The 26,079-nt window shown below is 31.5% G+C and overlaps 3 protein-coding genes across 3 annotated transcripts; all 3 read left to right on the top strand.

Moving 5' to 3' along the window:
* The first annotated feature begins 160 nt into the window (after window positions 1-160).
* Window positions 161-3,236, top strand: LOC8282128 (chitinase domain-containing protein 1). The gene is made up of 8 exons (XM_015721870.3): window positions 161-555; window positions 649-722; window positions 824-904; window positions 1,001-1,085; window positions 1,194-1,291; window positions 1,787-1,874; window positions 2,129-2,483; window positions 2,793-3,236. The coding sequence occupies exons 1-8, from the start codon at window positions 292-294 to the stop codon at window positions 3,044-3,046; spliced, it is 1,299 nt and encodes a 432-aa protein (XP_015577356.1). The 5' UTR covers window positions 161-291; the 3' UTR covers window positions 3,047-3,236.
* Window positions 3,237-9,859: 6,623 nt separating this feature from the next.
* On the top strand, window positions 9,860-14,321 carry LOC107261593 (rhodanese-like domain-containing protein 4, chloroplastic). Its single transcript, XM_048379983.1, has 8 exons — window positions 9,860-10,726; window positions 11,626-11,728; window positions 11,847-11,927; window positions 12,818-12,892; window positions 13,008-13,082; window positions 13,302-13,382; window positions 13,486-13,683; window positions 13,794-14,321. Exons 1-8 carry the CDS (start codon window positions 10,089-10,091, stop codon window positions 13,839-13,841), a joined length of 1,299 nt encoding a protein of 432 aa, XP_048235940.1. The 5' UTR covers window positions 9,860-10,088; the 3' UTR covers window positions 13,842-14,321.
* Window positions 14,322-22,729: 8,408 nt separating this feature from the next.
* Window positions 22,730-24,377, top strand: LOC8282129 (transcription factor TRY). The gene is made up of 3 exons (XM_002523328.4): window positions 22,730-23,004; window positions 23,317-23,404; window positions 24,095-24,377. Exons 1-3 carry the CDS (start codon window positions 22,947-22,949, stop codon window positions 24,216-24,218), a joined length of 270 nt encoding a protein of 89 aa, XP_002523374.1. The 5' UTR covers window positions 22,730-22,946; the 3' UTR covers window positions 24,219-24,377.
* The last annotated feature ends 1,702 nt before the right edge of the window (window positions 24,378-26,079 follow it).

Consider the following 26,079-nt stretch of genomic DNA (forward strand, 5'->3'; position numbering starts at 1 on the left):
CGGGCCGTGACATTAGAAAATTAATATTCTCTAAAAACAAATGTTAGCAAGTAAACTGATAGTCTTCAAAAAATTGGATCTATAAAATGTGCATTCAAAGTATTTTTATTTTTATTTTTGGTTTCATTCAGTAATTAATCTTAGTTTTACATTGCCAGCTAAAAACGGCTTGCCGTTTGTTCCGCTGAAATATTTATCTCCTCTCCTTCTTTTACGGTTTGGCTCCATACTTAATACTTATCGGAGTAAGTCTTTGACTCAGCCGTAACTCGGAGTCAATACAATACAAAAATGGCGAAGACGCGAAACCGCCGAGTCACGCAGGGTTCGGATAGCACTGAAAAACGAGTTGGCAGAACGCAAGCTCAAGTGAATGAACCCGCCGATTCAGCCGCTTCAAATCGCAAGCTCATCGCCGTTTTTGTCTTCTTCTTCATAGTAATTCCCGCTGCATCCGTACTGGTGTACCATATCAAATGCCCTTCAAATACAAATAATACACGCCGCCAACAGAGCCTTATTCAAGCTGATGTTAATTACCAAGATATCCTCACTGTGAGCAATGGAGTTGCGTTGTATTTAATCACTACAATACAAGTGTTAGTTTTTGCTAATAAAACCCTAAAATTGAGAAATTTTGTATTTCAGGAGCATTCAAAGGTTTCAAAAAATGCATCTCACCGGGAATTTACTCATCCTGTATTGGCTTACGTTACTCCATGGTAATTGAAGCTGAATTAATTTATTGATTGGTAATCTATAAAAATGTAATATAAGATTTTATGATATTGTTTTATGGATGTTTCACTAAATTATTTTGTAGGAATGCTAAAGGTTATGAAATGGCGAAGAGGTTTACTAATAAGTTCACGCATTTGTCGCCTGTTTGGTATGATCTTAAGAGGTCTGTTTGCTTGCTGAGTTTCTTTATTACCTAATTGAGATTTTTAAATAATGCTATACCTGTTGTTAATAATAACTTTTTTGGTTATGTTTCCAGTAAAGGCAGTGAGTTAATACTGGAGGGGAGGCATAATGCTGATAGAGGATGGCTCTCGGAGATTAGAAAGAATGGGGATGCCTTGGTAATTCTAAAGGCTATTATTGGAATTTGTGAGAGACTTCATTCTTACTCTTGTTTGAAACCACAACATGGATCTTCTCTCCTAATGTTAAATTAGCTTTTGTTATAGGTGTTACCTAGAGTTGTTCTTGAAGCATTTCCAATGGAGATGCTCATCAAGAAGAATGTCACGGATTATGTCATTGAGCTTCTAGTATCAGAGTGCAAGTAAGTTTCCACATATGTTATTCATGTTGTGAACAAGACCATGTTTGTAGGATTATTCATTGGCTAGATATCTAAATTTCATGCTTAGTAAAAAGTACATACAGCTGATAGCGGATCAGGTCTCTCCATTGCAGTAAACCTCCCAAAGGCAGATGAATACTGAAATTAGCCAGTGCTAAAATTTGCAGATGTAATATTGCATTGGTAGTATAGATGCTACTCTAAATCCAAATACTCACAATGGATGTCCTGTCTCTGATTGCTGTCAATCATGATTCCTTCAGCCACATGCAGAATAAATAATCAATGGTGTTCATTCTTCTGCACGTGTGACCATTCAAGTATTACTTGTACTTTACATCATGAATGCATTTTAGCTTGTCCGCATCATGCGCTCTGGTGTTTGAAACTTTTAGGACCCTGCTATTTGTGAGGACAAGCAAAGTAGCAATATGGTCTTAATAGCCTTTGCATGTTGATTCTCCTTTTGAGCAGGGAAATGGAATATGATGGTATTGTGCTTGAGTCCTGGTCAAGGTGGCAAGGTTATCTTATCTTGCATGATCTAAAGACAAGAAAAAAGGTAATGTTGACTTTTATGATCCTACTTCTATGATATTGATTTCTCTAAGGATCAGGATTTCAGAGATCTAGCATAACCTGAAGACATAATTTAGTTGGCATCATATTATGAGTTATAGGTGTCTTATTCATAAACTAATGTGATAAGTGGAAACAAATTCTCCTTATAAATTACTAGAAGATGAATTATTTATGCTTCAATGTGATCTAACTTTCATCCCTTCTTGAAAAAACTTTCTCGCTTTGCAAGCTCAGGCACTACAGTTTATAAAGCAACTTGCAGATGCATTGCACTCTGTGAGCTCCACGAGGAACATTAAGCAACATTTACAGTTAATCTACGTTATAGGTCCACCACACTCAGAGAAGTTTCAACCATATGATTTTGGACCACAGGATCTTCAGAGCTTGAGCGATGCTGTAGATGGTTTCTCACTTATGACCTATGACTTCTCAAGTCCAAATAACCCCGGTCCAAATGCACCTTTGAAGTGGATCCATCACGTCCTGCAGCTACTCCTTGGTGCCAGTAGCAATGGTGCTCGGGCCCCAGCCTATAAAATATTTCTTGGCATCAGTTTTTATGGAAACGATTTTCATTTTTCTAAAGGTACTTTCGCAGTTATTTGCTTTGTTTTGCAGGTTAATATTCTGTTGCAGGTTTTTTTTTTTTTTCTTTTAGTTAAACTTGTATTCAGTTTATGTTTTTCTAATATGGTTTAATCTGCCATAAGACCTGAGAGGATTTAGAAATGCATAGAGGATATAGGGCCATATGAAGAGTTGATCTAGACAATCCAATAATCTGGAGATCTTAAAATTGCAAATTAAGCTTTGATTAATCTCCAAGTAAAACATGTTAATAGTGTCTTTGAGATTACAACTTTTATCAAGTTTTAAGCGAGTCATAAAACTGCAGGTTCTGGTGGTGGAGCTATAGTTGGGAGAGATTACCTTTCTTTGCTGGAGAAGCACAAACCTAAACTGCAATGGGAGAAGAACAGTGGGGAACATTTTTTCCTCTATGTTGATGATGAAGATACCAAGCATTTAGTGTTCTACCCCTCATTAATGTCACTTTCTCTGAGGCTAGATGAAGCTCGGTTGTGGGGTACTGGTGTCTCAATTTGGGAAATCGGGCAAGGCCTGGATTACTTTTTTGATCTTTTGTGAAAAAGAAACTATATGTTAGAATGTACAATAATTTTATAGAAACAGTTTGTTCTTTTCTAGACGGCGCATTAAAAAAGTTTCAATTCAGTGAGAGTTTCTTGCACAGTTATTGATGTCATTTGGTTATGGCTGGAACGTCCTGTTTTATTAAGAATAACCAAATAAAGCATTTAAGACATCTTTTATTTCCTATTGGTCAAACAAGCAGAAATTGGTGCAGATATTCCGGTCTATATTAGCCAGATGGATTGACTGAGACAAGAATAACTCTAAAGAAATCTCTCTCTTTCTCTCTCTCTCTCTCTCTATATATATATATATATTGTTTATGGATCCGAAACTGGATGATCTAGACCAAGATGAAGCTTGGGTGAAACTAAGTGGAGGTCCAAACCGACTGATGTTAAAGAATCAACAGATGAGTTGTGGTTAGGGGTAAAATGCCACTCGAACCCAGAGCTAGCTGGTTCTCCCTAAAATGTGTTGAGATGCAGTAGTTGACTGGACATCTAGGGATAAATCATTGTTTTGATGCGGGCCGTGAGAGCAGTACTAAACTTCAAGAAATTTCAAAAAATTAGAAGATATAAATTGAAAGATTTTTCCTCCTCTTTTTCTATGTTTGCTCAAAGGACAAACCTTACTTTGAATTTTTACTCATTATATTTATTCAGTGAATAAGTAATGGTACAATGATTCTTACTCAGGAAATCTTTGAACTTAATTTGAAGTTTATATTAAGTCATCATGGTTCTAATATGAATCTGAGGTTTCAATCGATTTATAGGATCTTAACAAGAAAATTCCTATCAATAATAACGAAAACAACAGTAAGGCTGCATTACATTCAAAAAAAAATGAAAAAAATGGGTAAATAGAAAATTCAAGAGGTCTATAACAATCAACACCAAGAGATGAATGAGCCAACTTGATATTTTGGCATTATAACCACAAAGAAGAGTTTTCAAAGAAGAGTTTTTAGATTTTTCTTTTTTCGTATCATCATATTCAAAGAAAACTGTTGAATCATAGGATTAAGAAGTTTCTATTCTATTACCCATATCCGTCTCAACTAGTATTTTGGTGGTTCCGTTTGAGTCGTACGAGATGAAATTCTCATATACGGTTCTCGAAGGGGGAGGCCATCTAGTTTACCTATCTCAATAAAGTTTATGATTGGTTCGAAGAACGTCTCGAAATTCAGGCGATTGTAGATGATATAACTAGTAAATATGTTCCTTCCCATGTCAACATATTTTATTGTTTAGGAGGAATTACGCTTACTTATTTTTTAGTACAAGTAGCTAAAAGGTTTGCTATGACTTTTTACTACCGTCCGACCATTACTGAGGCTTTTACTTCTGTAACACCCGGAATTTTTATATATTTAATAATGAGTTTTTATTTAAGTTAATTTTAGCTTTATTTTTATTCGGTTTAATTGGAATGATTTAAATACAAATTTTGAATGTTCATGTTAGATAAATAAATGAGTTATTTTCCATATCCAATTAGTTTGATTTTTAAGGAGTTAATTAAGTAAACTATTTGAGAAATGAATATATTTTGGTTATTCAAATTTTCCCAAATGCATATTTATATAAGTAAAATTATATATTGGAAATTTATTTTGGAATAAGGATTGGAAGTATAATTTTATTTTTATGAGAGTTTAATGGAAATTTGTGAGTTGGGTATTTTTGTAAATAAATATGTCGGTCAGGGGTATTTTTGTAATTGTATATTTCCAATAATTCGGATTTGGCCCAAATTAAATAGTTAAGGGCTTAATTGAAAGGCTAACAAGAAGTTTAGGGATTAAATTGGAATTCCGCAGGATGAAATTGTAAGTAATTAAGAAAGTTGAGGGACCAATTTGTAATAAGGAAAAGTTCAGGGGTCAAATGTCGATATTGAAAGGAAAGAAAATCGGGGAAGAAGAAAGGAAGAGAGAGAGAGAGAGAGAGAGAGTGCGGCGCCGGGAAGAGAGAGAGAGGGACGCTGCAGGCGTCAGTGGTGAGCTCCGGGCGCAGCCAACGGTGTGGCAGCGCGCGGAATCGCTGACGTGTGGCGGCCCGAGCGTCATTCCGACCATTTCCGGTGGCCTTCCGGCCGATCTCGGTGGCGATCGAGCTCCCTTGGTGAGCTTCCTTTTGGCGGCCAGCTTTGGTGGCCGGAGGAGAGTTCGCGAAGTGGTGGCAGCCGTGTTTTCGATTTTTCGGCGAGCTCCGGCCGGAGGATGGACGATCGGAGGACGTATCCCGACTCTCCTCAAGCTTCGCGATGGCACTGGTTTCGTGGGCGATCGGGCTTCGTTTGCGAATCGACGGCCGAGATCGTCCACAAATTTCTCCGGATGATCGGGTGTCGGATCGAAAAATCGGGCGAGGGATCGTCATCGGTAGCGTCGTTGTGAGTCCGATGGTGTGTCCGGATCGTTGATCGGACTCCCGTGGCCGGAGGGCGAGTCGGTAATTTTCTCCTGGCCGTTGATCTTAGAAATCCTTGATTTTAAATTTGTGTCTATTGGATTATATTGAGTATTTGATGATATTGTGAGTCAAAAATAATTGTCTGTCAGTTTGTCTGCCTCGTATTTTGTGCTGTGTGGCGGAGTCGGGAAATAGTATAGTTTGGGGACCCGACTCCCGTTGTTTAAATTATTGGATATTTGCAGTGTTTTTCTGGCAGGTCCTGGACCCGTTTCTACGGGGGGTAATGTCCGTGTTGTAGGGGAGTTTCTGCCGGATTTTCGGTAGAATTCTCCCGAGTCGAGATTCTTAGACAGTCAGTCCTATGAGTCTAGACCTAGGATTAATGATCGATTGTTTCAGCGTTTTGATAAATTGTTTTCCGTGATTAGATGATCATGCATTGGCTCGCTCTAACCGAGGCACCGGAGCAGAGCTAGGAGGTCGCCCAATCCTGTGAGTTAAAGTCATTTAATCTTTGCGCTATTGCTAGTCTGATTTTAATATGCTATTTAGAATTTGTGCTTAATATGATTATTAGTATCGCAAAATAAATGATTTCACTTGATTATTAATATTTGAAATAATATAAATATTATTATTAGTATGTTATAATAAGATAAACGTTATTATTTTTTTCCCCTCACAAATTGCACGTTGTTTTACCTTAAATCTTTAATCTTTATTTCGATATGTGTTGGTTGAGTTCATCAGATAATGATATTTATTATATGTGATGATTGTGTCTTGGGAAACGTGACTTGTAGAACATGCCGCCTGATGGGTTACATCGGACGTCATATACCGGTAATGATCATGGACATGTAATAAGATTTTCATGGGTTTGCCCTGGTCGAGCATGGCTCTCTGGGCTGATTTGTGTAAATTGCCTGAGGTAAGGTCCCTGGTCGAGCATTGCTCTCGGGGCGCCGGCTTATTTGGATACTTAAGTGACCAGACTGGAGGTAAGGTCCCTAGTCGAGCATTGCTCTCGGGGCGCCAGTCTTATTGGATTAAGAGAGCCGAATGGCTACTAGATTTCTTATTTGGATACTTAAGTGACCAGACTGGAAGTAAGGTCCCTGGTCGAGCATTGCTCTCGGGGCGCTAGTCTTATTGGATTAATAGAGCCAAAAAGGCTATTAGAATTTGGGGTTAGGGTTCTACTGAGCCACTCGTCCCGTAAAAGTAAATATATATTTTTATTTATTTATTTATTATGGTATTTGATTATAATGTGATTTGTATTTATGTGCATGGTTTGATATACTGATTTGAATAATCTATATTTTTTGAGAAGAATGCAATAGTCCCCAGATTATTTGATTTTAACTCACTCTAGACCCAGTCTCATTTTTATTTTGATTTGTATTTAGTTCTCCATGACTCTTATTCAAGAACTCCTTCATCATCGGGTGATGTATTTGATTTGGTATGTAAATTGGTAAATCTTGGATTCTCTGCAGTAGTAATAGTAGATGTATCAGTTGTAAATTTTCTGAGTTTCAGGTCTCGCCTAGTTTTTCTGGCAGACCGAAGTATTTATGTAGAATGTAGCTGTTAAGATAAAGTGTGGCTTTAATAATATTAATTTGAGATGAGATTTGTTTAAATCAGTGAGTGTCAGGCTTACTACGGGTTTCGGTGGCCTTAAGCCTACCCATTCCCTAGTGCCGGTCACGGGCCCACGGGTGGGGTCGTGACAACTTCTGTTTAATACATAATGACTGAAGCTAACTTTAGTTGGTTAATCCGATCATTTCATCGATGGTCAGCAAGTATGATGGTTTTAATGATGATCCTGCACGTATTTCGTGTGTATCTCACTGGTAGCTTTAAAAAACCTCGTGAATTGACTTGGGTTACAGGTGTGGTTCTTGCTGTATTGACCGCATCTTTTGGTGTAACTGGTTATTCCTTACCTTGGGACCAAATTGGTTATTGGACAGTAAAAATTGTAATAGGCGTACCATAAGCTATTCCTGTAATAAGATCGCCTTTGGTAGAGTTATTACGTGGAAGTGCTAATGTAGCACAATCCACTTTGGCTTGTTTTTATAGTTTACACACTTTTGTATTACCTCTTCTTACTGCCGTATTTATGTTAATGCACTTTCCAATGATACGTAAGCAAGGTATTTCATGCCCTTTATAGTATAGAGAATATAAATTATAATTATTTGTAATCAATCATTGATCGCTGGGGGGGGGGGGGGGGGGGGGGGGGGGGGGGAATAGTATTTCATTGCTACAAATATGGATTATTGAAAAGAATAAGACATGTATTTGGATATTTTCCTTTAACTCTAATTTTTTTTTTTTTACATGAATAGTTGAAGCGAATTCTCCTAAGATAAAAATGGATTATAAGAGTGTGTGAATTGGACTATTGATTTGGCCGTGCGAATATATGCCCTTATCCGCCACATTAGAATTAATAATCAAATGTGTCTTTGTTCCAACCACTGCATAAGCCCCATACAGAGGATAGGTTGGTTCACTTGAAGAGAATCTTTTCTATGATCAGATCCAATCATGTTGTACATGAACAGACTCCGTAAAACCTAGTAGAATAAGCGATATGGTAGAATCTATATTCTATTTTATCTATTTTATTTATATATTTTATTTTATTTATTTTCTTTACTTTATTACTTAATACTTTATAGATTACTTAACACTTTATAGTATGAAAATGCAGTCATTTCCTCTGCAATGATTCGATTTATGATACTATCGGAGTGAAGTGAAATAAGGGATCTAAAGAATGACATAGATTAAACTATATTAGTAATAAGTAAATCCTTTGTATGTAAGAAGTCTCGATATTTTTTAGAGATAAAAGCCGAAGTCTGAGACGATTCAAAAAGCATTTAATCATGATCACCTTTTAGGCCTATTTGGGTATTTAGCATTTACTTGTAAGAAAGAATTCCTTGCAATGGATAATTAATTGCAATTCTGGAAAAAGGAATCCAATCAATTTTTTATTACATAATATTACATAAAATCATTCATATATGTGTAGACATGGCTAACATTTATATATATATATAACTTTTTTTGACATATTTCACTATTTTGATAATATATAGAATTTTAGTCTTAACATATATATTTATTTTTTATACATAATTTTTTTTTAATTTTTTAATTTTTATTAATTAATAAAATCTTTTTAATTATAAAAAATAGTGTTTTAATTATATTTTTAATTTTATATTAACTACTAAATTAATTTTTTAATTAGATAATGATTCTAATTCTATAAAATTATTATTTTAAATTATTATTTTTAATAATATATTAATTAATAAATTAATTTTTAATTTTAAATATTTGTAAAATAATTTTATAGCATTAATTTATATAACACTTAATTACAAAATATTTGTAAAATAATTTTATAATATTACACTAATAAAATCTTGAAATATTAATTTTTTAAAAACACAATTAGAAATGTTTAATTTATTATTTTTTCTAAATTTTATAAATAATTAAACAATATTAAAAACATTATTGAATTTTATTATTATTTATAATAAAAATAATAATAACAGTTAACGCATTTAATAAACTATTGATAAATTATTAATTTCAGTAATTCAGTTAACTTAATTTTTAAATTATATCATTCAATTCTTTACTTTATTTTTAAAATAAAAATAAAATCTCTTCTTCGTTCAAGAAAACTATTCTATTTGATAGAAAAGAATTGAAATATCAATAAAAGAGAATTGAAATGTTGTAGTTTGAATTTTTTGATGGGATTTTGTGGTCTGTATATATATATATATATATATATATATATATAAAATTTTGTAATTAGTGTATTTTGATGGTTTAAAATTAATTTCTTTTTTATAGTTCGAAATCCAACGCGGTTCCAATAAAAAATCCAGAATTCATAACTTCGAATTTTTGACCAAACTCATCTCAACAGCTGAATGAAACTCATTTCAGGACATTGAGTGGGTTATTATAGACCCTTGAATTTCCACTATTCACTTGTTTGGAAATGCACTGTTCCTGGGGATGATTTTAGATTCGTGAACATGCAAATGAAATGGAGTCTGAACCTTCTGATTCATAATTTCTTCGTTTTTATGGTTATTATGAAAAGTGTATTTGATAGGCAAATAGTGTGGTGCCCTGTACTGCTGTTCTGTACTGTAGGTTTGTGTACTGCTATATAGTTCTAAGCTTCCTGAAACTTTATTTTCATTTTCATCTCTCAGCCACACATTTTACACCAAAGTGATCAAGCCATCTATATAGCCCAAGTGATCATCAACTCTCATCTCACTTCCACGCGTCATACAATGAGTGGAAAGTTACGAATCTTTCATGCCAGGTCAGATCCTGCCACTCAATGCACACTAGCAAATTGCACCCATTGAAGCTAAGGCTTTGTCATCCTCTGCTTCCTGTCCATTCAATCATCCTAAAACTAAAACAAAAGCAATTTTTGTTAATACCCAATTCCTCATGGTGGTTCAAGCCTTTGCATAATTTCTTTCTTTTTGAGCAAAAAAGAATATCTTGTCTTTTTGACGAAGAATTATGCCATGGAAGCCCTCAATGCTGCAGGCTTGACACCAATATCAGTTCTTTGTGAAAAAAGAAATGAACCCAGAAAGATTTGGTGTCCTCCTACTTCGCCACTCAAATTCTCGGGCTCTGCTCCTCTAAGCACTACCTCACTCTCTTTACAAGATTGTTTATCGAGGAGTTATAGTGGGTCTCTGGTAGTCTTATCTTCAGTTCTTAGCACTGGGCTGGCTAAAGCTTTAACATACGAGGAAGCACTACAACAGTCAGCAGGCACAGCGGCATCTGAGTCTGATGCAAGTGGAGTTCTCGATAATGTTATCAGTTTTGCAACTGAAAATCCTGTTGTTATAGCAGGTGGAGCTGTAGTTTTGGCAGTTCCATTGATTTTGTCTCAGATTTTAAAGAAACCCAAGTCATGGGGTGTTGAGTCTGCAAAAAAGGCTTATGCTTTATTGGGTGATGATGCAAATGCTCAATTACTTGATATAAGAGCGCCTGTGGAGTTAAGAAAAGTGGGTACCCCTGATATCAGGGGTTTCAAAAAGAAGCCCGTGCCAATTTCTTACAACGGTGAAGATAAGACAGGTTTCTTGAAGAGGCTGTCTTTGAAGTTCAAGGAACCAGAAAACACTACATTGTTCATTCTAGATAAGTAAGATTTGAACACAATTATTTATTTGTTTATTTATTTATTATCCACATTTATTTGTTAAATTAAGAATATCTCTAGATAAGTAAGATCAGACAATTACATTGTGCTTAATGAAATTTGTCTTCTAGGAAGAGTTAAGGACTAGGTTTGCAATTATAATAAAAGTTAGAACATTTTATAAAGACTTCGGCTCTCTTTGGTTTGTCGTGTTCCTTAAATTAACTGTTAGTTCCTGCATCGAATTGCCTATTGAGTTGCATCTGCGAAATTTCATGTTGAATCTTATAGGAATAACAATGTGCTAGATGTTAGGCATAGACCTTTAGTATTTTCTTGAAGGAGAAAGGCATACCATATTTTCAGTGTTTCAATTGTTTGTTTTACATACTGGACATTTCCACTTGAGCATCTATGTGATGTTTGAAATTTGGGGAGATACCAGCCAAAAGGATAAAATGAAATAGCTAGCAAATAATGCTACCGTCATAAAAGATTAGTTTATTTCTAAATCACATGCCTCCAAAATAAAATTACTCGTAATTACAAAGGATCACAAAATTTCTTCAACAATGACTCAGTAACTGATATAGGTTCACTGGCAACATGATTACTTTGGCCAATTTATACCCAGGAACATATTTATTTAAATATGGGATGTCATACTAATAGAATGAGAAAGAACAGCTGAAGAGAAAAAAATTGGATCTTCTTTTGGAGAACTAGAGAGGTCATAGGCGAAAGTCTCTTGATCTTTTTTCAACTCTATCTCTTTTTATCTTTTACACACACCACTAAATTGCCCTCATTGCTATCCTATTTTGTGATGAGTTTCTGGTTAGTTCTTTGTCATTAAAATTACCATATGGAACTAATGTTGCAAAATTTATGACGAAAGCCAGATACGATGGGAACTCTGAACTGGTGGCAGAGTTGGTCACTGTAAATGGATTTAAAGCTGCTTATGCAATAAAAGATGGAGCAGAAGGACCTAAGGGATGGACGGTATTTTCTAGACTTTTATCGCCTTTTTTTTTCATTTACTCCTGTTGGACTCAGAGTTTCAGTTAGCATCTATAACACAAGCAACTAAGAAAATTTGAGATTGGATATGATTTTGCAGAACAGCAGTCTTCCTTGGATACCACCAAGTAAAACCTTGAGTTTTGATCTTAGCAGTTTGACAGATGCTTTTTCAATCGGAGTATGTGCCTTTCCTATCCACTCTTTTTACTGTAAAGTCTTCACTTTGTTATACCATTTAAGAATCCTTTTCTTCTTTCTATGGCATGCTAATTCTATCAGCTTCTTTCTCCTAACTGACAATTAAATGATATTTTTTTTTTTAAAAAAGTAGATATAACAAGCAATAGGAATGTACCTTAGAGAGCCCAACTTGTGGTCCATATTACATCTTTCCGAGTGAGAGGACCATTATCATGTTGATTTTTCTGAAACAGAAATAAATGAATAAAGGAGGATTAGGAGAGAGAAAGGCTCGAGGAAATTAAACCAAGAACAAGATATTAGTCCATTCGTCAATCATAGTTTGCCAGAGACAAAGACTTGAGAAATGATAAGGTCAATAAAAGGCCTCCACAGGATGTAATTTAGCTAATAACACATGCTATGAGAAACTGTTAATGGCATTATGGGTACTTTCACTGTCTTCTTCCCTAATTGTTAAAACTCCAAGCTAGTTTTAACAGGCAATGTATCTGCTGGTGGAATATCAGATCCTTGTTGCATCCCTATGCTCCTTCATTCAACCTTACGGGATATATGAAACCCTTTGATAAATCTTTAAGACATCCTTAAGCATATTGGAACTACTTCTGCTGCTAGGTTTTCTGTCTGTCTCATGAAATTAGGCATTTGTTTCTTGTGATAAAAGACATATATCATGTTACTTTATTTCTTTTTCCTTCTCTGTAATTTCGATGCCGTGCTTTTACATATATTATTTTGCAACTCTTTAATGGTATAAATCTCAACATGCAATTCAATAGTCAATATTACACATCTAGATTTGCACCCTCCATTCATAAATTGGAGAGTATTTTCTACATAGTAATCGCTGAAACAATTTTGCAGGATGGCTCTGATGTTTTGCCTGTCACCGTCACCATTGCAGCAGCTGCTGGCTTAGGTGCATTAGCATTTTCAGAGGTTGATTTACGAAGTCTTCTTTTGTTTTATTTTTTCCTTCTTCTTTTTTTTTTTCCATATTCAATAAATGGAATTTTCTAAAGGTGACGGGGGGTTTCTTCTTCTTCTTCTTCAGATCGAAACAATACTCCAAGTGTTAGGCTCAGCTGCAATTATTCAGTTCGCAAGTAAGAAACTCCTGTATGCAGAGGTAGGTCTCTGGCACCTGTCTAAACTCAAAACTTAAGTTTTCTTCCCCTGACTTCTGCTGCCTTAAAGGATACCTTTCTGTTAATTAGAAAATTCTCGTTCTTGAAATAGCATCTGGACAGAGAATTTCCTTCTAGTCCAGATTCAAAATCTCAGTTTCATGTAAATCCATACATTTAGGTTCATGCTTACTATGATAGTTTTTTACCTTCCCTGGCAGGAACGAAAGCAAACTCTGAAACAAGTTGATGAATTCTTAAACACGAAGATTGCACCGAAAGAGCTTGCTGATGAGATAAAGGTATTTAAATTTAATATTTGAACCTAGGTAGCTATTAGATGATATGGTATTGCTCATTAACAATGAGTATATGTTTATTGTAAAAATTACTTGGCAAATTCAGCAAATAGGGAAGGCCCTTCTACCCTCAACTACCACAAATAAGGCACTTCCTCCCCCAGCAGAAGCAAGTTCAGAGCCTGCTGCTGCTGAAAATACTGTACAGAAGGCAGAAGCTGTTGCAGAACCAGCTCCTCAAATAAATTCAGCTAAAGCAGGATCAGTTTCTGGGTTTTCAAGGCCGCTTTCGCCTTATGCATCTGTAAGTCTCACTTGCAACTCTTTATAGTATTCTTTAACTATTTTCGAACAAGAGTTACTTTTCTGTGCTTTGTTTCAGTGAACAAAATAATCATCTTTGTTATATTGCAGTATCCGGATCTGAAGCCTCCAACATCTCCTACTCCATCACAGCCCTAAAAGTTACAGTTGCATTGAAGTCTTCAAGCATGTTTTCCAAGACAGGCAACTGTTTTTGCCTGCAATTTTCTGGGGCTATTTTGTGAGTCATCAATTCTATGCTCCTGATATATAATATTTCAAGCTTTAGAAGGCATAAGATTACGAAGTCATGGCCAGCCAACATGACACTGTTATTTTTAGCTCCTTTTGTAGAAGTAGTTCATGATTGACACCATCTTTTACATGCTAAGTTGCTATTTTCTTCTGTTAATGGAGTCATTTGGGTTTGAACCGTGTAATATTTTTTTGGGATTGTGATGGTGACGGGGAAGAATGTCTAGTAGCTCGTCTGGTCGATATGACCCGAGTTTATGTGTAAACATCGACTCTTTTCTTAAAAGAGTTGAAAGTGTCGTACCACTCCCTGCTCAAAGATGCTCTAATAAGCCCTTTGTGTTGATCAATAAATAAATTAATTGGAGACTGGTATTTATTTAACCTATGGTTTATTCTTCATTGGAAAGCAAAATTGTGAATTGAATTCGAAATTGACATGGAGCAATTTTTGTTTATAATGAAAAGGGGGTGGCATGGTCAACCTAAATTGATCGGTTGACTGCTAGTCGAACCCTCTAATGGACAGAGACAGTGAAGCCGCAGTCCATGTAGTCTTCTCATAGACAATTGATTGGTGTCATGGGTATTTTTTATCCATTATATTTGTTAAATTTAATCACAATTTTTAAATGAAAAATTTACTAATATAATTATAGATTTTCTTTTTACCAATTACACGCGATATAGATAAAAAAATTATGTAATAGATTTATTTTTATTTTACTGATTATAAACAATATAGATAAAAAAACTCAATAATATATATATATATATATATATATATATATATATATATATATATTTTATTCCATGAATATATAAAAATATATCAATTAAAGGTAAAGTTTTTATTCCATGGGTGTGTTATGTGAGACTAAATAATAACTTTTTTTTTATACCAAACAGTTAAGATTGACTTATCATTCATACAACTTTCATAAATTTATTTTTTTAGCAGAATGATGTTATAAATTATTAATTTTGTATCATACTTAAATAAAACTATAATCCAATGTTTTCAAAGATTAGTAAAAAAATATTTCTCTAACAAGTAATATTATTAGACAGATAACATTTTAATGTCACCTCCTATATAAAAGTTGAGACTTAAAAGATTTATGATATGTGTATTAATTTATTTTTATAAATAAATATAATATTTTTAGCATGTACTTATTTTTTTATATATAGACATATTTATTTAAATTATTACATTAGTAAAATAACAATAATATAATTAATATGTTAACTTATTTTTCTAATTAGATAATAATTATAATTTAAAAAATATTATATAATTAATTTGTTAACTAATAAGTTGCTTTCTAATATAATTTTTAATCTAAAAAATAACATATTTATTATATTTTTGTTATTAATTTATATAAATATAACTAATACATTAATTAATAATTAACAAAGTTTTATTATCATATATGAATATTATCAATGAAATCTTTTATTGAATCATTATTATATGTATTTAATATAATATTAGTCAAATTATATATATATATAGATATTTTTAAAAATAAAAAATTTAAATTTGAAATTTATGAATGAAAAATATATAATATAAAGATAATAACAACAATTGTGAAATACTTGTCAAACCATTTGCATTTTATAGAAGGTGCTGAAAATTATAAATGATAACGAGTAGAGTGGCTGCCTATTTAAGGATATCTGAATCTGATTAAAAGATACATATTTGAATTTGTCCTAAATCCGAAAAGATATATTTGTATATTATCGAACTTGATTAAAATTTATTTAAATTAAATAGCTATTAAATATATTTTATGTATATTTAAATAGGTAGTAGATAATACATCCGTAAAATATCCATTTATATGAATATTTGAGTAATTAAATAAATATATGTTTATAGAATACGATTACGATAAGTAAATTATAAAATATATTAATAAAAATTAATAAAAATAAAAGAATATAAACTATAAACTAATTAAATCTAAGTACCAACATTAAATATTTAATATATCAGTATAATCTAAGTATAAATTTAATAAATTTTAAAATAATATTCTAAATAATAAAAATAAGATGCGATGTAATAAAATTTAATATAATTGGATTCGAATAACGGGTATTCGTAAGTTCAAATTCGAACTCGATCCGAACTTGACACTGATGGTAAAATCAAATCACAAATTCATTCTAAATTCGTTTTTTATTACCTAAATCTGTATCATTAGAATTCAGCCATATTGGATATCAGAAAATACCCGTCCTTTCCAATAAAAATTATTTTTCTTTTCAGTTTTTAAATAATTATAAAAAGATTCCCAAAGCAAATGATACTACGATAAGAAATTTCTTAAATTGATTACAGAAAATAGAATTACACAGTTGAAGACAAACATAATGAATAAAATTAATTGGAGAGTGGTATTTAGTTAACCCATGCTATTTATTCTTCTTGAAAATTCATCAATAGAAACAAATATGTGTTTCAGAAATTCGCAATAGACATTGGAGCTAACATTGTCGTTTAGAAACGATGGCGTGGTCAATCGAAATTGATTGGTTGGCTCCTCTGTTGGACAAACAGTCAAGCCTCACTCAATTAAAAATTGCCGCAATTACGGGTCTACGGATTCTTTTTAAACCCCAGCAAATAGTTAATGTTGGTTTAACATTTATTTATTAACCGTCTTTTTCCATAATTTTTTCATAATTCTAAGATTCAGTTAATTAATTTAAATTTAAATTTTCATCATAAGATGTTGGTAGTGTTTATTTTCTAGCAAAAATTAAATCATAAATTAATTTATATGATATAAAAAATGATCAAATTATATATATATAAGTATTTATTCTCTAGCGAATTTTAAATCGTAAATTAATTTAAATGATATAAAAAATGACCAAATTATTCAAGAATAAACATTAAAATTTATATCTTTCATTTCAAAGGAATTCGGTAACTTAACATTTTAATGCGTTATTATATAAATTTTGGTCATGAAGGCCAATATTTTTTCAATTTCCGAATAATAATAGTAATAACAGTAAAAGATTTCCGAAGCAAATGGTGCTACCACAAGAAGTTCCTCAAATTATTTAGAGAAACAAGAATTGCAAAATTGAAAAGAAGAAAGCTATAATTAATCTAGTGGAACAAATTGTCCATTCTTGAATTTCAAAGCCATGCATTATTTTAGGAGCAAGTTTGTTGGATTAAGACTTGAAGACAAAAGGGATTGGTTGGTTAAACGGCAAGGAGAATCTGCCATCTCTATTTAAAATTATATTCCAAAATGTGGACTGCAGCACCCACTGATCAGATTAAAAAAAAAGAAAAGAAAACTTATATTGAAATAAAAAGCTGATAGATGTAATGTATATGTTGTCCTCTTTATGGCAACAAGATGGGTAGTTCAGCTAATATATTTGGAGTTATTTTCTTATTGACTATGTCCTTTCATTGAACATCTCAGGATTACATTGCTGTTTTTAGAGATAATTTTTTGGCATTTTCCCTTTTATCCTTCGTTGTCATACCAAACATTCCCTCAAAGTAAAAGATTAGCTTTGGTGGTTTATCCCAAATAATGGAATAAAGTTATGCACAAAGATTTGGATTCCCCCTTTATAAAATGGCTTTACCCTTTACTAATAAAGTTTCCTTTCTTGCTGCAAAGAGGCAAAAATCTGTATTAAGTATTAGTGTGCCATAGCTATTTGCATAATTGGTACAAATTGCATACGACAATTAGAGGTAGTTTTTCTTTTTTATATATATATGTAAAGACAAAATCGCATAATACACAAAGAATTAGACCAAACTGGTTATAATAGTTACATTTCAAATACTGAAAAGGAACATTTTGAAATCTAATTTAAATGGTAAAAAAAATGCTTATTTTTCAAAGTATTTAACTTTCATGAAATAATCAATTGTAATTGTATCATAGTCAAAGTTCTTTATTTAATCAATATTGAAAGATTGGCAATCCGCAAGTCTCAATCTCGTTCCATAAATGGAAGCCCCTCTGCCAAAATCTCTAAACATTACATCAATGTATGCATATGACATCTCTACTCGGCCAACTATTGTCAATTATGAGTCCCCTTGGTATGGAATAAATAAATAAAAATGACAAGATGTTGATGCCTTCTTCCACCTGTCATTTTCCCTATTCTTTCTTTCTTCGTTATTAGGCAGCTAATTCTTTTTTTCATCAAAAAAAACTATGTCATCAAAAAGATTTAAAAATCAACATCTAATGGTTGATTTAATTTCAATTAGTTGTTGATTTTATCAATTTTTTTTTAATTTTTTTTAATTAATTGATAGGTTATCTCATTTTTTATTTAATTTGATAAACTTTTTTTATTTTTATTTTAATCTATATTGGTAGAAGAAATTTTAATTGTATTATTAGTTTGAGTAATTAAAAAAATCATCATTTCATTCATTAGATCTAAACTTATAGTTCAAACAAGCAAAATACTAAGTAATTGATTAAACTAAATACTATTTTCATCATATAGTTTTAAATTATAAGTATTTGCATTACATATGTATTTATTATTTAATTATTTTATTTTATGAATATTATTTTCTCAAAATATTAATTTAGAATATTTAGATTTACTTTTATTGTTTTGTATTGATAATTATTTTTTATAATAAGTGACATCATAGTTGCTTGAAAGATGGATCGAGATAAATTTACCGTCTTATCAAAAAAAACGTTTCGTATTAAATACTAACTTAAACACATCAATTACATATGAATAAATATCCTATAATGAATTTAGTTATGAACGAATATCCTTACTCCATTTCTCTTTTAAATACATAGCTATCAAACTAATATGGTAGTTGCTATTTTTTTTAGTGCATAAAAATATATTACAGAACTTTTCAAAAAGAAAATTACACGATGAATAACTATCATAATTTCAATATCAATATGATACTCTTGAATTAAGACACATGCATAATATAAATTAATAATTTGTTTAAAAAAAAAACAAAACATAAACTAATAATCAAAAGATTTCAAGTTTAATTCTCCTTTTCTGCATGGGACTTGTGTAAAGTATTGATTTTGATTGTTATTTTTCATTCTTAAATAGGAGGTCTTCATAATGAATCATATACGTAATTTCTTTTTTAAATTTGTATATTTGAACTCTATCAAATAGAATTTTGCGATTAAAAAACTCATTCATGGAAAGAATTTCCTTAGTAGCACGGTTGTGTTTTATATTATTTTTTAAATTAAAAAGAAGTTATTAAAAGTGAATTAAATATTTTCATAAATAATTTTTAAAAAATAATTTATGAAAATAAAAATATTTAATATATTAAATTAAAAAATTTTAAACTTATTTTTCAACACCCACCAATAATTTCAATCACATTCCAGATAGATCGCCTACTATTTTTTTCATCACATAATAATTAGATTACGTCATAGGGGTCGTAATCGGCAGTTATTTAATGGTAGTCGGAAAGGAACTTATCGTTATTGTGGGCCACGTTAAACAGTTTAACCACAATAATATGATATCGGGCTCGAGAATATCTAGTGAAATCTAACGACCAATGAAATCTCAAGAATATATTGGTCGTTAGGTGATGTCCAATTTTTAAGTCCTTACAAGTGTGCTCTTCTATTCGAGTACTAATAGAACGATAGAACACCATCTCTCAAGAGTTTGTGAAAATGTAAATTTGTTAACTAATTATTAGTTATTAAATAAAATCATTACTGAGCTTTTGTTTCTAATAAATTATACTAAAAAGTGAATAAAAACTTATTTCTTTATGATATCTATATGTAATAATATAAAATTATTTATTTATTAATTAATTTTAGTATTATATTAATTAATATTATCAATATAACTGATTTTTTAAATTAAAAAATTATTATATAATTAAAAAATTTAATTTATTATTAAATGTAATATTAAAAATATTATTTGATGTTATTTACTATAATTAGAGTTGGTATCCAATTAAAAAACTAATTTACTAGTTAATATAATATTAAAATATAATTAATATCATCAGGCGAAGCAATTTTGATTCGGTCTCTCTCCTTCCGGTCGGTTCCTATCCGAGGACGATAAGGGGGGTGGCCAATCCAAAAGCAGGTTCCACGGCTCGTCTGGTTGCCTTCGATAGAGCACCATCATCCGAAATTGGCAGCTGGTAAGATTGGTTCAATCAGAATTGACACGACAAAACTTTTATATAGAGATCTCGTCCATTTGAGAGGCCAGGTACCTTAGAGGGGAGTCATGATAGGAAAGATATTGAACGTGATCCGTTCAAGAATGTGGAATGTTGGATGAGTTATGGTATAAAGGGGCTGTCTTATTGCTATCTCTCATGACCCTTTTGGTCTCCGATTTCACTGGAAAATTGGAAGGTCACAAACCGTCCTCTACGGTTGCAAATGTGAAAGGGTGCTAAAGCTATTTCTTACGATAAGAATTAGTATCATTATCTAATTAAAAAATTATTTAGTAGTTAATATAATATTAAAATATAATCAAAATACTATTTTAGTATTTAATTAGAAGTGTAATTTATTAATCAATAAATTAATAGAAAAAACTATAAAATTACACATCAGTTTGGATTTCATTTGTCAAAAATAAATACACATATCAAAATAAAAATTTTATGTGTCAAAAATTAAACACACATGGTAAAAATATATTAAGTTTCAAAAATTAATATATATAAAAATTTGCCTAAAATAATAAAGTAAGGACTAATAACACAATGAAAGAATTAATAATTTCAATCCAATATTAATATCAATTATAAACGATTTGTCTAGTAATTCAATTCTAAGGACTTTCATCTAAGTTTAACTATTAAGAATTGTTTTGAATGGGTAAGTAGTAGGAGGAAGTAACACTTTCTGAAAAGTAAATATTTTAATTTATGTTTGAATTGCATTGAAAAAAATTCTAATAAAAAGAGTAACTTATTTATAGAAATTAAATAAATAGGATTTTCTTAGTTTAATAGATTTCAATTAACCATTATATTCTCGGTTAAACACCCAAGAAAGTTAATATTAACTTTTTTCATCAACTAATAATAAGAGCTAAGTATTAATTATATAACTTTTTATTAAATATATTGTTATCCTAATTATTTGCTAAGTGAAATTAAATTTTAAATAATCTATTTGATATGAAATATACATAAATAAATAATTAGTTGTATTTTCTAAGAAAATAAATAAATTATTAATGTATGTAAAGTCTATTGTTAATAGAAATAGTTTATTGAATTTTTTATTATTCACTATTATATTTAAAATCATTTACATACTAATTGATGATATATAAATCATATTTGTTATAAGTATTATTTTCTTTTAAGACATATGGACAAACCAACAAATATCTATTTATTGGAAAGTCAAATTATGTATCAAACATGCTTGATTATAAGTCTTAAAAAAGCAATTTTTTTTTGGAATTCAACTTCTCAGAAAGTGTACTTTCCGGAAAGTAGAGTATTGAATACTAAATAAGACTTTAGTGGCCAATTAATGATTGAAACCATTAGAAACAATATTGAAAAGGACTAGCCTTTTTATTAATAAAAAAATAGTTTTATACAAATTTAAATAATTAACTAAATACCCATAAAAGAGTTAGCCTAACATATTTATCTATAAAATCAAGAAAATAAATGAATTGAGTTTTGACATTATGAAAATCAAATAAAAACCTTAAGTTAGATATTCTGTTATTCCAAAAATCTTTAGCTTAAGCAATCATCCAAAAGGAGTTCAATGCTAACAATGAATGAATCTAAAGTTTCAATCAAAAGAAAAACAACACAGAAATATTGGCCTGCTAAGTTCTTAATTAAGAGGAATGAATGTCTTAGGTGGCTATCTAATCTGCTATGCTCTTCTCTTCTTTTTCTTTTATATATCTTTGACATATAAGTTATGAAATTTGAGATTTTTCTTCACTGAACTAAGACACCCTCGGTTCACCGGCAAATTCTGGCGAGAGCTGTTTAAATTGTTGGCACAGACCTCAACTTGGTGAAGTGGAAAAATCTGTCCGACACCATGGTTACATGGAAACATAAAAATTTGCTATGGAAATTCTCCGAATGAACCTTGTAATCGTAAAAAAGTAGGTTTTTTTAGCTATGGCCTAGTAAAAGAAAAATTCAAAAAGAATCTTTAAAAACTATAATGCTGTTATTAATTTATTTTTAGTAAGTTTGGACCGTTTCCTTAAACAGATTTGACTCTAGAGCTAATTAAAATCTAAAAGTTTATTTCTATCATAATATTATTTTATAATTAGACTGAGAATCTCATATTGGATTAATTAAACTATCTTTTGTTTTTGAAATATTCTAGATTGTATATGGAATCATTTTCAAAATTGAAAAAATGTACTTAGTTTGTCAAGGGTATTAGTGGCATTATAGTTTTACTTTTGGACCTTTTGACCAACGAATTCCTGCTTCGAGATCCTAACAGAATAACTGATTTCTTTAAGAGAAGAATTAAAAGCTCTTACATAATCATAAATTAGAAGTTAAAAATAGAGACAAATTCCACTAAATAACATTAAAAGAATAGTGCATATTATCCAGAAATTAAGATTATAAAAAATAGATGTACACAGAGCGATTATAATAACTAACTGCAAGTCAACCAAATACAATTTTGTATGTTTGGTAGAGCTGTCGTTCGCTGCTTTGCTTCCCAAGGGATTCCAAAGCTCTTCTCCCTATGCGAATGCAATCACTTCAAAAGTCTGTTCTTTACTTATTCAAATCCAAAACCCACGAAGCCGTTCTTTATATATTTCTGGGTAATTCCCTTTTCGGATAACCATTAATTGTCATTTCTTCTTTCTTTTCTTTTTAACCTTACGAAAATCATTCTCAGGATTTTTCATTTCCCTCTTTACACATTTCCATTGCTGGGTAAAAAAGAAAACCAAGAAACAGAAAGAAAAAAAAAAATGGATAACAGACGCCGAAGAAAGCAAGCTAGGACTACTGCAAGCCGTTGCTCTCAAGGTAAGCATCTTTAATAGTTTCTTCTTTCTTTCTTTCTTTCTTTTCCGAATAGTTTCGTCTTTCAATCATCAAACAGTTTGGCATTACTTCTTTTCTATATATAGATATATATATAAGCTCTTTTTGATTCCTGTAAAATCTTCTTTTGGGTTCTATTCTTGTCCTTGTGTTTCTTTCTGGGTTGCATCCGTTTCTTCTTTTTTTTTTTTTCTTTTAATTCTTTTCCTTGAAAGTTTGTTGCTAAATAACTACTCCGTCTGGTTCTTTTACTTCTTTGCCTTGCTCTCTTACTTGATTTTGTTTGGCGTGCAGAGGTGAGCAGTATTGAATGGGAGTTCATAAACATGTCAGAACAAGAAGAAGATATCATTTACAGAATGTATAAGCTAGTTGGAGACAGGTAATTAACTGTAATAACAAAAGTAAAAAAAAATTAAAATTAAAATTAAAAAAATAAACCTTTTCTTCCTTCTTTTTCTTCAAGTTCAATCTCTAAATAAGTGCAGCCTCTGTACAAATTGGCAGTATAGGCTTTGCTTAATTAACTATGCATGAATTAGATTATGTCCTCAGAAAAACAATACGGCAATGATGTCTCCAAACAAAACAGAACAAAGGTGCCGGATTTTTATATTTAGTTTTTGTGTTTTCTGCTTTTAATCCAAGAATTTGTTTTGTGTTTTTTAATTTGTAGAAAAACCATTGTTTTATCTAGTGGGCTATATCACACCCACTGAAGTCGATAACTGGACTATCACTTTCGAACTTAATATTCATAGCTACTATATATTGTAGTGTGCAAACTATCTATTTTTCCAGGAATTTTGGGTAAGGCAAGGTTAGCCACTCAAACCAAGTTGATGGAGCAGTAAAATCTCAGAAATGGATTATAGATTTTCTTCTTTCTAAGAAAATATAGGTGCAGTAAAAACTGAAACATTCTTACCTCCTAGTGGCCGCCACAGCATGTTCTTTTTTATATATGGAAGTTTCATATTTATAATTTATAAATAATATCCATTTGTCTATAGTTTTTGGGTAAATCAAATTGTTACTATGTTGTCAAAATAATAATAAAAATTAAATGCAGGTGGGCATTGATAGCTGGTAGAGTTCCAGGTCGCAAAGCAGAAGAAATAGAGAGGTTTTGGATAATGAAGCATGCTGAAGGCTTTGCCGGTCGACGTAAAGAGCTCAAAAAATCTAACTCCTAATGTTATTACTTTAATTAATTAATTATTACTGGATGATCCCCTTTCCTCCTCCTATTCTTCTTCTTCTTCTTCTTCTTCTTCTTCTTCTTTTTCTTCTCCTTCTTCATGTATGCCAAGATGTTTCTATTAATTAATTTCAATCAACTTTTCCTTTTTTAATTTTCTTGTTTTTTATGTAATTCTATTCTCTCACGTGCATTAATTGCATATTAGCAAAACAACAAAACATGAGACAGAGAGAGCCAAAATCAGACACTGTTCATCAGTGCTCGTCCGTTCTATCTTTCTATAATAATTTTCACATTTATGATAAACGATCTGTCTCTATCTTCTGATTCTAAGTTAAATATTGATCGGGTTCTCTATTTACTGCATATTTATTATTTCAGCTTTGGCATTACATTCGCACAGAGACCCCTTTTCAAACTAATAAATTAATTAGTTCGTATCAGGAAGAAATGATTTAGTTGGGGTTGGTTGGAAGCCAAAAAACCCAACCAAATACGCCAAAATATGTTTCTTTTTGAAGCATCATGGCATTCAGCCATTGACATGACCTGAAAGAAGGTAAATTCATTATACAGCCACTTGTAATAATCACAGCAGCTAAAATCTTGGTTTTCAGTCGTGACGAATCACTTTAAGATTTGCCGCCCCTCCTCTTTTATTGCTGCAGGGATGTGACGAATACATTACCTGAATACAATCAAAACCGTAAAAATTGTAGCGACCATTTCTAAAGATTTTTCAGTTTTCACTTACAGGGATCTTACTTTGAGCTGATCAGGAAAAAGAGTAGACAAAGAAGGTGTCTTTATTTCTAAAGGCAGTATTTGTTTTATAGATAAAACACTTAAATAACTACAATTAACGGTTAGTTATTTGAATAATGAAGGAAGAAAATTATTTTGTAGAGAGGTAGAATCAGAAAGTGATTCAGTTGGGTGTAGATTGCTGGTACTCGGCTTAAGCGATCTTGCCATTGATTTCAGAAGACCTGTCCATGAATATTTTCTAGTGATGGTTCTGTTCGAAGTCCAACTGATTCCATGGTCCTTAATCACTGTCAATCACAAGGAAAGAATCAGAAGGATCCAACGGACACTTCGTCAAAATCGTCAAATTAGAGGTCTAGAATGTATTCAGGAGAGCAACAACATCACGAACAAAGAGTATTTATGTCTGTTAATAGAGAGTGCCAAGAGAAATGTATTTCTTTTTTGTTTAACCGGAGCTCAGCAATTCTATTATAACCGTTTACAATTTTTATAATGTCTTTGATACCGAAACTGATATAAAAAGTATGTCACGTTATGCCATATTAGTAGCAAAACTAGATCCAAATCTCACGGTTTGAAGCTTCATCTATGAGTCTGACCTCCAGTTTTGGATCAAAGGTCAGGATTTGATCTTTTTATGACCCTATCCTATCATCTACGGTTGTCTGTAATTTCTAGTGGTACATATTGTAAAAGGCTGAATGATGTTATATTGAACATTGAAACATGGTATCCATCAACCTCACTTGCTTTTAAGATGTACCAAAATGATCTGAAAATCACAGGCACGGGATTTCTTTCTTTTTCTTCTTCTCTTTTTTTTTTTAGTAAAATTATCCAAAAGGTTATTTCTTTCTTAATTATTTAATTCTTTTGTGGTTGTTCCTTTCGGACAATCTGATGGATACTGATACTATTTTGCAGCCAGGCAAAAGCTAGACAGATAATGCAGCATTTAAAAGCAACTTGCCAACTGACGTCCAAAAGTAGACCATAATAAGTGCGCAATGTGAAGGACCTTAAAGAAATGTGCAAGAAGCATAACAAAATGCCTCATTTTTTTAATACGTGCTTCTGTTGTT

This window comes from Ricinus communis, chromosome 1 (assembly GCF_019578655.1).
Source record: "Ricinus communis isolate WT05 ecotype wild-type chromosome 1, ASM1957865v1, whole genome shotgun sequence".
Lineage (NCBI taxonomy): Eukaryota > Viridiplantae > Streptophyta > Magnoliopsida > Malpighiales > Euphorbiaceae > Ricinus > Ricinus communis.

Bases quoted from the DNA above. Each gene is read 5' to 3' on its own strand.
- LOC8282128 (XM_015721870.3), top strand. From the start codon at position 292: ATGGCGAAGACGCGAAACCGCCGAGTCACGCAGGGTTCGGATAGCACT. The intron at 556-648 runs GTGAGCAATGGA...TTTGTATTTCAG, and splicing joins ATTACCAAGATATCCTCACT to GAGCATTCAAAGGTTTCAAA. The intron at 2,484-2,792 runs GTACTTTCGCAG...ATAAAACTGCAG, and splicing joins CGATTTTCATTTTTCTAAAG to GTTCTGGTGGTGGAGCTATA.
- LOC107261593 (XM_048379983.1), top strand. From the start codon at position 10,089: ATGGAAGCCCTCAATGCTGCAGGCTTGACACCAATATCAGTTCTTTGT. The intron at 11,729-11,846 runs GTATTTTCTAGA...ATGATTTTGCAG, and splicing joins AAGGACCTAAGGGATGGACG to AACAGCAGTCTTCCTTGGAT. The intron at 13,383-13,485 runs GTATTTAAATTT...TGGCAAATTCAG, and splicing joins AGCTTGCTGATGAGATAAAG to CAAATAGGGAAGGCCCTTCT.
- LOC8282129 (XM_002523328.4), top strand. From the start codon at position 22,947: ATGGATAACAGACGCCGAAGAAAGCAAGCTAGGACTACTGCAAGCCGT. The intron at 23,005-23,316 runs GTAAGCATCTTT...TTTGGCGTGCAG, and splicing joins TGCAAGCCGTTGCTCTCAAG to AGGTGAGCAGTATTGAATGG. The intron at 23,405-24,094 runs GTAATTAACTGT...AATTAAATGCAG, and splicing joins TATAAGCTAGTTGGAGACAG to GTGGGCATTGATAGCTGGTA.